Source organism: Panicum virgatum, chromosome 6K, assembly GCF_016808335.1.
Source record: "Panicum virgatum strain AP13 chromosome 6K, P.virgatum_v5, whole genome shotgun sequence".
Lineage (NCBI taxonomy): Eukaryota > Viridiplantae > Streptophyta > Magnoliopsida > Poales > Poaceae > Panicum > Panicum virgatum.
In genome coordinates, this window is record NC_053141.1 from 38,438,413 (window position 1) to 38,451,657 (window position 13,245).

The window sequence follows — 13,245 nt, forward strand, 5'->3', positions numbered from 1 at the left end:
CCACAATCTAAAGTTCATCGCAGTTTTTTTTCAAAAATCACAGCTCAACCAAACACACTCACAACTTATTCATTTTATTTGCATTTTCTTTATAATAGCTCCCCCCACACACACACATCCCCACCACCACCTCACCAACTGTGCGCGGATTACAATAAACTAATTTAAAAGGCAGGCTGTCCTTTTGAAAGAATGTGAAATGTATTTGGACTTTTATCTGAACTTTAGGCTCCGGAACCACTTGTGTGTACAAACTTACTAATATGAGTCTTTAGTACTAGTATACAATTATTAAAGCACCAAAATCAATCAGGAGATTGACACGACGTGCAACACGCAATCTATGCACCTTAATTGGTGCAGTCTCGGACGCAGACTGCTGGCTAACGACGACGACAGAGGCATTGTTGCTTATGCTTGTTCTTAATTTTCAGAGAGGGACTGTTTCAGCTCGGCACAGCTGTAGCGATATCAGAAACTACCAAAAAAGAAAAATTGACGAGATGTGTATGGACACAGTGTGGCCGACTTCATTTGTAATCCCCTGAAAATGAAAAGCATTTTCTGAATGTCACATCGGAGCATGCTGGCTGATTGTTCCTAAAGTCCAGTCCAGTCCAATCGGTTGCCCAAGTGGTATGTGTATTATACTGAAGCCTCATATATAGCACTGTAAAATTGCTGAAACTTTGTGAGAATATATTGTGTAACAACCTAACATGTATTGCAGTAATGTTCCCTACTAAAATTGCTCAACTCTGTTCCAAATAGTTAATAAACTTAAAGTCGAGAATCGAATTACTTACGAAAAGGTTGCTTAAATTTATGAAAAGGTTGTTTAGATATATACATGATTTATTCTTTATTTAAAAATTTGGGGAAAAAATGAGTACTGGCTCCATCCAATAATCATTGGACAGACCAGAATCTGCCGACCGAGATCACTCATTGCCACAAGAGCAGAAAATCTACAAACGATTCCCTCAATCGCCAGGCACCGTTCCACGCTAGCTACAGAACAAGGCAGAGCGCACCCGGAACAAATCCTCTAGCTCCGGTGGATGATCAAGCAGAGTATCTTTGCCAAAACCTGTAAACCTAACCCATTTGGTTACCCCAAACCAATGCGGTTGAGCATCAGGGTATCTCGCCGTTATCTGAATTAACAAGGCTATGGGGAATGAGTCTGCCGTCGATGGGGACGCTCGCCCAACCCCCAAGCACATGTGTGCCACTATCAGTAATCTAATTTGTTTGGGTTGATCAATTAGAGATGAACAGAATTTGTCTTGCATTATCTTTGAACTTTTCGAGACCAAGTGAGGTACTATTTTTGTGCCTATCTCAAAACAAACTGACAGACACTCACAGACTTACCCTTATGAACACACTCGACACTACCCCTATGAGCATCTCCGAGAGACTGAGCTGGCCTCACTGTCGATGGGCATATTGCCTACCAATGAAAGGATGGCGCCAGTTCAATCCAGAAATAAATCCATAAAAATACGAGCACTCATGCTGATTCGGGGACTTTAAACTCAGATAGGCAAGTTCCACCACATGGAACCTAGAGCTTTGCTTCATGCTTCTTTGAACTATGATACTCCAAGAATATTATTGACCATGAGTACACGGTATATTCTTTGTTTGTGATGTAGACTTGTGTTTGCACCGCTGACAACCGCCAAGAGTGATCCAGTGACGGATTGTGTTGCGTGGGATGCATGTAGTACCAAGCCTTGGCTTCGGCTTCCTACCATTTTCTATTGCCGTTCTCGTTATCTCAACCACTCTTGCAGTTGAACTTCATACCAAGCACATTCTTTTGATTTAGAAAGGTGTTGTGTATGTCTAAGAAAGAATGGGGGTCAGCTAGCAGTCCCCTTTTTTTGCGACTAGCTAGTAGTCCAGGTTTTCTAATTCGTCTATTGCATGATCTTCACTAATCAGCCGCTCGAGAAATTCAAACATTATCAGTTCATCGAGGAGACCATGGCTGAGCACGTTTTTTACTAAGAGACATCTCCAATTTACGTTTTGCTCCGAGTTTGATGCATGTGCATGGTTACTTATTTGCGCATTGAATCTTCCTTAGTTGAAACAAGGGCTCATCTTCAAAACGAGGTCACTTACCTGGCGGATGTTCTTGAAGTTCAGATCTTTAAAGGGTCGTCGGATTTTGTTTCGCTGTCTTCCCTTAGGCTTCCAAATCTCACCCCCCCCCCCCCCCCCTTCTTTTTCAGTAGCACTTGTGTCTGCCTGTTGCATGATACTGACTGTTCCGGTCAGTTTTTCTACTCAGCGGGGAGGACAGTACGGAGTGGTCCAGCTGATCCATGGCGTTTTCTAGTACCAGTACCACTCTCGGCTACAGCTTGCACACAAGCTTACACACCTAGCAGCAGGCCAGCAATGCCGCGTGTTTCAGACGGTCGCGTTTGTTGTGTGCCTGCCTGCGTTCCTACAGCTCGACGACGAGCCGGCCTACAAGTCGCCGTCGTCGTCGCGTTCTGCAGGTTGCACCGAAGCTGTGGTGTTGTCTCTCTCGTGCAGACCTTGACATGTTCATGCGCATCAGCGTATCTGCGTATGGCAGGCACGACGAAGGTAGTGCACAAGTTTACCTTTTCTCAGCAGTGAAATCGTCGGGAGGCTGTGGTCTGTGGAGTGAGGACTGGTTTTCAGCTCGTTGGTTATTAGTAGATTTTTCTTTTTGAAGAAGAATAAGAAGAACTGAAGATCAATGTCTGGACGCAGCTTAACCTATCTGATTGCTCTAATCCTCTTTAACATTTGCAATCAAAATCCATGCGTTGCAAACAGCGCGCGGTGGCCCAAGCAATAATCCAGCCCACATACAATTCCTCTGCTCCCCACCGGACGAAGCAGGGGAGAAGACGAACGCATATCCACGCGGCCTCAAGGGCATTAAGGTTGTTTGGTTGGGAGAGCTCTCTCGAAACCTCTCTCTGCTACAGTCGAGAGGGGAGAAAGGAGGCAGTCCGTGGTTCTTGTGCTCTCGCCGGCGGGAACGCCGATCCCCTCCGCCTCCGACAGCCCCTTCGGCTTCGGATGTGTAGGGGAACGGTGCTTCTCCGTCCGGCGGTGTAGATTTTGTACTAGCTTGTCTAGTCTTCGTGTTTCCGGCGACGACGGTGAGACGGCGACATCGTCGGCGCACTGGTGGAATAAGTCCTTCCGGCCTCGTTCTTGTCCTGTCGGCGTTCACTCCGGCGCCAAATGGAGGCTTGTGAAGGTGAGGTCTGCCGGATTTGGTGCTTCGGCATCAATTCTTGGCAGCTCATGTACAGGAGTCATGTCTTGTTCGGCGTCTCGGCTGGTTCTAGTGGAGGCGATGACAAATCAGTGCATCGGGTGCAAAGGGGGAGCTGGAGGGTCCGTGGTGTTGTGGAGCGTGGAGCTGCTTTGTCTCCGGCGGCAGCGGCAGCTCGTACTTCAGGAACGTTTGGGGCGTGTCCCCGGCTGATGCGTGCTCAAGGTTGTTTCGACCCCGTCCCCAGGGACAGGTGGCTGTTGCGGCTCCTTTCGAAGCTTTCATGCGAAGTTGGTGTTCCTGTTCTACGGTGAGCTCTTCTGCAGCGGTGGATTCCAGCGGCCGGCGATGTGGTCGACCATAGGAGCTTCTGCGTTGCTCTTTGTTTTTCTATCTTTCTCTAGGAGCTTCTGTGTCAGTAGGGTAGAACAACTTTTCCTTCCGTATCCTGTGCCCTTGTATCCGTATCTGTATCGGGTCTTCTCTGTTTTCCTTATGTATTAATATAGATATGTTTTATAAAAAAAAAAGGTTGTTTGGTTGGCGTCCAGTGTCCACAACTTGCCACGCCGCAACTCAGGGCATTTACGTGCGTTCAGTTCACGGCATAACTAAGGCAGGGCGCACCAAACTTTGCAATCTTTATGCCACAAAAAACATGTTACAGTCATTTTCTTGGCAAATTTCGCGGCGTGTGCCTACTTTCTATACCAGCCGCACTTTGCTGTGCGGCGTCCATGCGCCGCCACAGAGCGCGGATGGACGTACGCTGCGCCCTGGCAAACGTGGCCCTGCCTGCCACACCAGATCCTACGTGGCCCCGTTTGGTTTTGTAGCGCGCTAGTGAATAGTAAATTTTGACCGCTAATTATGGTGTCAAATAAAGCCAGTTTACAAAATCAACTTCAGAACTCCCGCGCTAGTGACCCTGAAGAATCTAATGAGGCCTTTGACCGCGCGATTAAAGAATGGTTGTTGTAGTATCACTGTAGCAAATCATCGATTACTTACCGTCATTAGATTCGTCGCGAAAAGTTACACCCATCCCTGAATTTTTTTTGTAAATTAACTTCATTTAGTGCTTCATGCATGCAAGATTCTTTTTTCGGGAAGTGTGCGTGATAGATTTCTAGCACAACCAAACAAGCCCAGAGTAGTCAAAGATAGCATACTAGGGAGTACTCTATATAGCAACACCATAACACTAGGATCGATCAGCTGGCTGGCAGAATGATGACCGGAAAACCAGTCCGCCGTGCGGCCGGCGCCACCGCACACTGTTTCGCCTCCAAACAGAGGGCGGCTGCAGAGCTCGGAGGGGATGGAGCGCAAGTGTGCTAGCACCAGGCGTTGCCGCCGGAATCAGAGCCTAGTGCGCGTGCACAGGCAGCTCACCCAGCAGCTAGCTACTGTAGTAGCGAGGACTGTACTGCCCACACGGTGAGCTCCGATAGTCCGATCCGATCCCACACGTCTGGTCGTGATCATGCTTGCTCTAGCTGTCTAGCCTGGCCTGCTCATCATCGTGAGACGGAGCGAACGCCATGACAAAACCACACACACGCACGTTGCTGTCAGGCCAGGGTTTCGCTAAACTCTTCGGACTAATTAAATCCCCCACGCACGCTGCTTTAATTAATTAGTCCCCTTGCTCATCATCATCATCATCTTCTCTGCTGTCTCCATCTCTGCCCGCAGCCGTGGTCGGTTAGCCGCCAACTAACCAGCGGTTAGCGGGCTTCTAGACCACCGGTCCCCCGCGCGCGCTTGGATTTGTTTTAGGCCGGCAGAGAGAGAGAGGATGGATTGACCACAAGGAACACGACATGGGGCGTGTCCGTGTACTCGCCTAGCTTGATTGATTCTTCGTCGCCGATCGATTCCTTCATTCCTGCTGCTGAAGAAAACGGGCTACTAGCTAGCTACTCTGACTTTTTTTTTCAGATCACCGACGATGGGTCGGGTTGAGGTTTATTAAAACGACACAGGTATGCTCTGACAGTGTTCATTAGTGCCAATAATAACACGCTAATAAGCATCATCGTTCTCTTTTCAGAATTTATTAGGTTTTGTTGGTGTAATACATTAGCAGTGTGGTGATCTATCGACCCTCCCTCCCCCATGATTGCACAGCGTTGATGCTTGTCTCTCATGCGAATTGGACACCCTGCTGCTAGTTGACGAACACGAGCGGATACTTTACGTTTGGCGACTAAGTTTATTATCGTAAACCACTCATCTGGCCTAACTTTTTTGTTGTGGGTTAGAGAAGATTAGAAGAATCTGCATTCTAAAAGGCAACTGTTGAGTGACTCTTTAAACCAATGGGCACAGAGCAGAATGCTTGGAAGATGGCCGGCCCACGGGAGCATTTTGTTGCTTCCTATGGCCACTCTTGCGGCTGGCTCCCTTGATTCTTGCAAGGAAAAAGTAGGAGACAGGAGACATCAAATGATTAGCAGCAGCTGTTGCCCTGATTAAAGTAGACTCATCCAATGCGTGCACTCGAGTAAGGCGCTTGCTGGCTTATCTTAATTCCTCTCCATACCCTTTTGTTTGCAGAAATTATTTAATTTGCGCTTTGGCGGCACACCTCTGACTGAATTTGTACCGGTGTCACGCACTTGTCCTTCCTTGCATGCAAGAGAAAAATACAAGAAAAATAAAAATAGGCATCTGGGCCTCAAAAGAAGTACAAAATTTATTTGCACTTTATAGGTTGTTTAAATCTGAGTCGAGAGGTTAGAGAGCCAACTACTTCCATGCAAGCAGGCGTAAGGACAGATGGATGCAAAAGCGACGTGTGGGTGGCGACTGGCGACTGGCGATCAGCACCTACTTGATTTTTTTTATAACGATTTTTTTAAGAAAAAGAAGCACCTACTTGCATTGATTTTGGGTTCTAATGTACTAGTATTAGTAGTTTTTAGTAGCAGACCCAAAGTAGCTCCGGCCATTGTGGTCACGACGTGCAATCTAATGAGCACCTTAATCCGTCCAATTCGGACGTAGAGGTTGGACAGATGCACCGTTCGTTCTTGTTAGTGTCGGAGCGTGACTTCCTCAGAAAATAAACAACCCTGTAGCGATCAGGTCGGTACAGGGGAAAATTCAGTGATGCGTGCACCGGCGTGCCGCGCACAGTGCACGATAAGGGCTAGCCGGAACAGTGCCAGTGGGTGGGGTCCCTGATCGACAACTTGTTCCCTGAAGCGTCACGTCGGAGCGCTATCGATGCACGAGCACGACCCTTCCAATCGGTGTCAGACCAGACCTGTCGGGCGCCCAACATGTGCAAACTCTTCGGATCGCCGTAAAATTGCAGAAATGTGGTAAGAATGTTGTTGCGAAATTACTTGATTCTGTACCAAATCATCAGGCAGAATAACCCGTGGATAAGGAACACTCATCACCACTGGGCCAGAAATCTCCGACCGATTCCGGATCAAGGACCATCTTTGCCGAAACATGTTAACGTATAACCAATTTCATCACTCCAAACCTCCGCGAGTAAGCATCAGGGTCGTCACCCAACCAGGGTTCACCAAACCGGCCGGAACCGGTCCGGTTACCGCGGTTACCGGTCTAACCGGCCCGGACCGGTTCCGGTTCCGGCCGGTTTTAAACCGGCCCAAATTTAAATTTTAAATTTGAATTCTAAAAAATGGAAAAATCCCAAAAAAATCTTAAAAATACTTCAAGTTAAGTTGCGACGAATTTAATGATGTCAAATTTTTTCAAATATTCGTTCATTTAGTATACTTTGCGAGCATTTGAAGTTAAACAAAAAAACGTGCATATAAAAATATACAAATACAATGTAAAAGTAGTACAAAAAAGGGTTGGAGGGTTCATTTAGACTAAAACATGTTATACAAACATTCATTTAGTATACTTTGCGGATATTTGAATTTAAACAAAAAAAGAAAAAAAATTGAATTTAGCGGGTTACCAGTCAAACCGACCGGTAACCGATCAAACCGGACCGGTAAACCGGTCTAACCGGCCGGTTAGCCGTTCGAAACCGGTATAACTGCAGGTTTTGAATTCAAATTTGAGTTTGACCGGTTTTTACCGGTAACCGGTCAAACCGGACCGGTTAGCCGGAACCGGGCGCCGGCGGTTCGGTCCAAACGGTCGGATAAAAAAACCCTGCACCCAACTCCCTCACATGTCTGTCACTGTCACCGATCGCATTCAATAATCTGTCTTTCTAAAAAAAACTATTCAGTAATGTTGGTTGGTTGATCAACAAACTTTGAGTTTATCCTGCGTTGTCTCCTTTGTTTTGGTGTGCTCTTTGTTCTTATATGGTCGGTACATTCTGTGTGACACTCCGATCCAGGATTTAATAGAATTAATAGAATGCTCGTACCAACAAGTTGCAACTTATTTTTCGGAAGCCGATTTTCAAAGAACTCCGAGGTTAAGCGTGCTTGGCCCGGAGAAGTTTGGGGATGGGTGATCGAGCACAAGTGAGGACAAAGTGTGCAGAAAAAATATGTGTTGGTCTGTGAGGATAGTCTGTGACAAAGTGTGCAAAAAAGACATGAAGTGTGCAGAAAAAATATGTGTTGGTCTGTGAGGATAGTCTGTGACAAAGTGTGCAAAAAAGACATGTGTTAGTCTGTGAGGATAGTCTGTGTCCTAGTTAAGCTGTTATATGTAAGCGGACTCGGCCTCGAGGAGGCGGGGACGTTACATTCTGCTGCAGTGATAACAATATAGTTGAATTTGACTAAAGATGCCGTAAACAAATCATAAATCATGTTCCAATTATTTGATATGATGTACCATCAGGCTTGCATTTGCATCTCCGACAGCCCCCCCCCCCCCCCCCCCCCCGAGTTTTTTTTTATATAAGCGAACTCAGTCCCCACAGTGTGTTATGCTGTGTTTGCATGCATGTAACATAAAAACCTCGGAATATTTTCAATATCTGCTCTCACCAATCACTACCAGGAATTTTAGAAAGTAAAAAAAAAAGGTATGTCCAAGCCAAAATAGTGTGTGTAATTTGGTGCACGTACGTCTTCTTAATTTGTACTCCGTGTTTATAGAAATTACTTGTTTAATCTATTTATTAACTTCTAGAAATTTGGAGGAGCATTGGGCATGTCACTTTCTGAGAATTAGTTGATTGTACAAATATTACATGTTCTGGAAATTGCAAACTGTTGTGTCTCATCGGTCGTTTGTTCCCTAGCTAGCTACAAACATGTGATGAGATTGCGGCCTGATGTTGTGACCTGCAAAATTTTCCAATTTGCAAGAGATATAATTGCATATAGCAATTGGGAGCTGCAGTTGGAAAAAGAAAAAGAAAAAGAAATTGAAAAATAGAAACTGACAAAGACATGTGACGAAGAAGAGATAGCATGATCACTTTAGTCTTTTATTTTGGTTTGCTAGTTTCTGTTAACTATTTCATCAACCTGTACTCGTACACGGATTAGTAATTCCATATTGTAAACGATTCATGACTTAATATGGGCCCTTATCTAAACAAATTTTGTAATCCGATATATTCAATTTGTCGCATAATACTCATATAGATATTTTCTTATAGATATTTATTTATCATATTGTACTACACTACTTTAATTAGTTACCAATCAATCTATGTACAAGCAAAAATAAGTACTGAGTTGAGGGCTCGAATCTGGATGAGTAGGATATACCACAAGGAACCTAATAATTAACTAAGCTACGCCTCAATTTGTTTGTGTACATTCTTGACTTATTATTTTGTCAAGAATTTCTTAGTTTCAAATATTCATTAACTCCAATAGAAAAATTAGAGGCTCCCGGCCGATGGCTTTGGATATGCCACTATCTTACTTTCTGAGAAACAGTTTTATGTAGAAATAGTATAAAATTTTAAAAATAAAACAGTTATATCTCATCTACCATTTGCTCCCTAGCTACAAGCATGTGTTGAGATTGCGGTCTGCTGCTGTGATCCGGAAATCTTGCAATATGCATGAGATCGTAATTGTTTAGAGCAATTGGAAGCTGCAGTTGGGGGGCAAAAAAAAAAGGAAAGAAAAGGATTTGAGAAACAGAAAACGCCCAAGAAGATATGCGACGGAGAAGAGATAGAGAGGATAACCACTTTAAATCCTTTTGTTCTTGTTTGCTAGCATCTGTTCATGATTCCATCGGCAATTCAGCGCACACAGAACACAGCAGGGCTTGCATGCATGCATCCATATGCTCCGTGACTCAGGACGTTCTCTCGATGGTTGCACCACCTCCGCCCCCTGCAAAACAATTTCATCAGCACCAGTAAAAAAAACACAGCAAACGCTGCCCGGAATTTGTCCTCCATTTGGCAGCTAGCCAGGCTCAGTTCCCCGCCATCTTTTCTACTTTTTTAGGCGTTTGTGTGCTGCCTGCTGTTGATGGCATTGACTGATTGGCTGGTCCAGCGGCCGAGCTAGTCCATGGCGTTTTCTAGTACCAGCGCTACATCTGGATCACAGCTCGCACCATGTCGGTCACACCTCTTACGCCACTAGGAGCCCAGCCAAAATGCTGCAAGGAGGTCGCTCTCCAGGTTTGCAGAGCGGCAGCTGTGTTCTCCTCCCCTGAGCACCTCCCGCCGACACGCGGTCCCCACCTTCCCCGCTCAACTCCTCCCGATTATATAAGCATCCCCCCGGGCCATCGCCTCCCCTGCCTGCGTTCCCAATCATCGCCACCGTCTCCCTCAATCCCCTCTCCCCAAAACCTCTCCGCTTCATTCGTGAACTGCGCGTGCGCGTGTCGCTGGCCGCCGCCGCCGCTCCCCGTGCGTGCGTCCGAGCTCTAGGAAGGAGGAGGCCGAGGGGAGTCGACCGGCCGATCGATCGATTCATCGATGGCGAAGGGCGGGCTGAGTAAGCTGCGGTGCATGATCCGGAGGTGGCACTCGTCCAGCCGCATCGCGCGCGCGCCGTCGCCCGGCGAGGACGGCCACGCCGGCGGCGGCGGCGGCGACGCCCGGGGCGCGTCGTTCCACGGCGCGGACGAGGTGCCCAAGGGCCTGCACCCGGTCTACGTCGGCAAGTCGCGCCGCCGGTACCTCATCGCCGAGGAGCTCGTGGGCCACCCGCTGTTCCAGTCCCTCGTCCACCGCGCCGGCGGCGGCGGCGCCGAGGCCGGCTGCACCGTCGTCGGCTGCGAGGTCGTCCTCTTCGAGCACCTCCTGTGGATGCTCGAGAACGCGGACCCGCAGCCGGAGTCCCTCGACGAGCTCGTCGAGTACTACGCGTGCTGACCGGCCAGAGCCGCCGCGCCCGGTCCCGGACGCCGGGGTTGGAAGCTTCTGGAAACAGCACATGGCTGCGGCGGATCGTCCTGCGATCCGCGTGGTTTGAGCAGTAGCGGTAGAGTGTCGTCGTGGCAAGCTCCGAACGCCGGCGGGACGGCAAGGCGTAAGCCCAAGAACCCTGCTCCTCCGGCGCCGTCGATCCGGTTCCATTCTTCTTTAATCGCTTCGTGTAATTGACTTCCCTTTCATTTTGCTTCTCGATTCTTTTCTTTCCCCTTCCTTCTGTCAGTAAGGGTCTAGCTGGCAGAGCGCGTCCATGTACATTGCAAATCGCGACAGAAATCGCCCATTTCGTTCCTCTGAATTAATCATTCTTGTTCATGGCTCAGTAGGATTCCGTTTTTGATGACGCCTTCGATGCAAATTCACAGGGCCATGGGAATTTGATACGCGGCAATTCAATTCTTCAGGAAAAAGGAATTTAGTTACGTTTCTGAAAGCATGGCCCTTTTTTCAAACAAACTCCAGCGCCGCCCCTGGTCGTGGTCTTGCCATGGAGAGGGGAGGGGAGGAGAAGGGTCGCTAGCATATCCGCGGGCGAACAGCTGTGCGCCAAACCTGAAACGAACACCATCTGCCATGACAGGGACAAGCGTTTCAGACTTTCAGTTGGCGGCAAATGCGAGGGCGCACGTCTGGTGCGCGGGCTCCCCGAGTCGACCCTGCTGGATGCCATGGCATGGGCCATCGGCGGCCAGCCCATCCCTTAACCAGCTTACCTCTAGTGTAATTCTGTAGCTGCAGCCTAGTATTTCTCACCATGGCAGATTAAGCAGAAACCCTGCCAAAAAGGCAGTATTCAGAGAGCCAGAAAATGAACTGATCAGTGATCACCCAATTGAAGCAATTGACGGCCAAGATGGTCAACTCGGGGGGCACCAAACGAAGGTGTGGCCCTGCTTGGGCCAGCAGGTTTGGAACAGAACAGAACAGAACAGAACAGGCATCGCCAATCAAGGCGCGGACAGTGCTGGCTGCAAGCTCGGCGCTGCCACTTGCGGCGAGCGTGTCGTGTGTGCGTGCAAGCTCACTCGGATGCCTGCATGCCACCTTCTTTATTCGTCGCCATTAGTCCATAGTCTATTCGGCTGATGACCCATCCTCTCTTCGCCCATTGCTATGATGATTTGGGGTCTTAATCAAGATAAGATATGGAGAAGCTCTTGACCCTCTCTTCCAGATCACCAGCCTGCAAGCTTAAAAAAAAAAGATCACCAGCCTGCAGCATCTAGGTTTTTTTTTGTCTCCCCGGACATGAAAGGTTAAGTTTTCGGGAGTGGCAGGCACGCACAACCGTGTTGCCGCTTGAAGCATGGCTCGACTGAAACGGTGTTCGATTCTGAACTTTGTGCAGAGTTGCCCTGCGCTGCCGTGCTGGTACTGACTACTGAGGTTGGCATCAGAGGGAGGGAGGGAGGAGATGGACGCGAATATCTTGGACGATTTGGCTTCAGCTCCGGTCGTGTCGGCAGGGGCGTCTACGCTAGCTGCTCGATGAGGTTAGTTGGCTTGTTGCCTGCTGGTAGCAGGTCGGCTGTCTACTGCCTAATCCAACCTACCAAGGTCTGGCCTTTGGTGTTCCAGAGCCATGCGAATGCTTAGCTGCACGTATACTGACTGACAAACCCCAGCAGTTTTTTTACTATAATACATTGGCCCTATTTGGCAGGGCTCCAAAATCGGCTCCAACTCCGGCTCCGGGCGGAGCTCTGCCAAACGGGTGGGCACACAGCAGCTCCATCTTAGAATCAGCACCTGAAGCCGTTTTCGGCTTCCACATGGGAGGCGAAGCCACGAGAACGTGGCTCCGCGCGGCTCCTCCTCGCCCTTCCCATCTCTGCCCCTGGGCACCGAGTGCTCACTGGCACGCGGCGGCAGGGGCCGAGGGGCGCGGCCCAGCAGGGAGGAAGGGGTCCGGACAGCCGGAAGGAGCAGGAGGCGCGGGCCACCGGCGTGCGGAGGAGGAGGCGCGGACCACCGTCGGCGTGCGGAGGAGGAGGAGACGCGCACCGCCGGCGGCGTGCGGAGGAGGAGGAGGCACGGACCGCCGCCGGCATGTGGAGGAGGAGGAGGCGCGAGTCCCCGCCGCCGGGAGGAGGACCGGAGGAGAAGGCGTGGGTCCCCGCCGCCGGGAGGAGGAGGAGGAGGCGCGGGCCGCCGCCGTTGCCGGGAGGAGAGGAGAAGGAGGCGGCGGGGTTGGGCGACGAGCACCGCGAGAAGGAGATGGGGACGGGGGTGCGACGAATGGATAAGAGGAGAGGAGGAAAAAAGAAAAGAAGAGGAGAAAAAAGGGGGAAAAAGAATAAGGTCAATTTAGATATTTTAAAATCTCAATACAATGGTGAAACTATTTTGCCAAATATTTTTGAAAATGCCTCCAGCTCCACAGGAGAAACCGCTCCACCAGAGGAGCCAGAGCCGGAGCTGCTTTCAGAGGAGCCGGAGTCCTGCCAAACAGGCCCATTATATTCTTGCACGGAGTTTATCATGCTAGTGAAATGTGCAAAAAACTTTGATCTGCGGTTTTCAGATGAACTGCCAATTCAAGCTCGCCATTGCTAGACCCTCTAAAATAAAACCTGCACAACTGAACAGCAGCATCGTTCCTCAATCAAGGGACGAAACTGTTGCGCTCTGATCTGGAGGCCGGTTT

General features: G+C 48.9%; 1 protein-coding gene across 1 annotated transcript; it reads left to right on the forward strand.

The window, feature by feature from the left end:
- The first annotated feature begins 9,936 nt into the window (after nt 1-9,936).
- Nucleotides 9,937-10,920, forward strand: LOC120712531 (auxin-responsive protein SAUR76-like). The gene has a single exon (XM_039998330.1). It carries the CDS (start codon nt 10,140-10,142, stop codon nt 10,536-10,538), a length of 399 nt encoding a protein of 132 aa, XP_039854264.1. The 5' UTR covers nt 9,937-10,139; the 3' UTR covers nt 10,539-10,920.
- The last annotated feature ends 2,325 nt before the right edge of the window (nt 10,921-13,245 follow it).

What these genes read in the sequence shown, in the direction of transcription:
- LOC120712531 (XM_039998330.1), top strand. Translation starts at nt 10,140, where the DNA reads ATGGCGAAGGGCGGGCTGAGTAAGCTGCGGTGCATGATCCGGAGGTGG.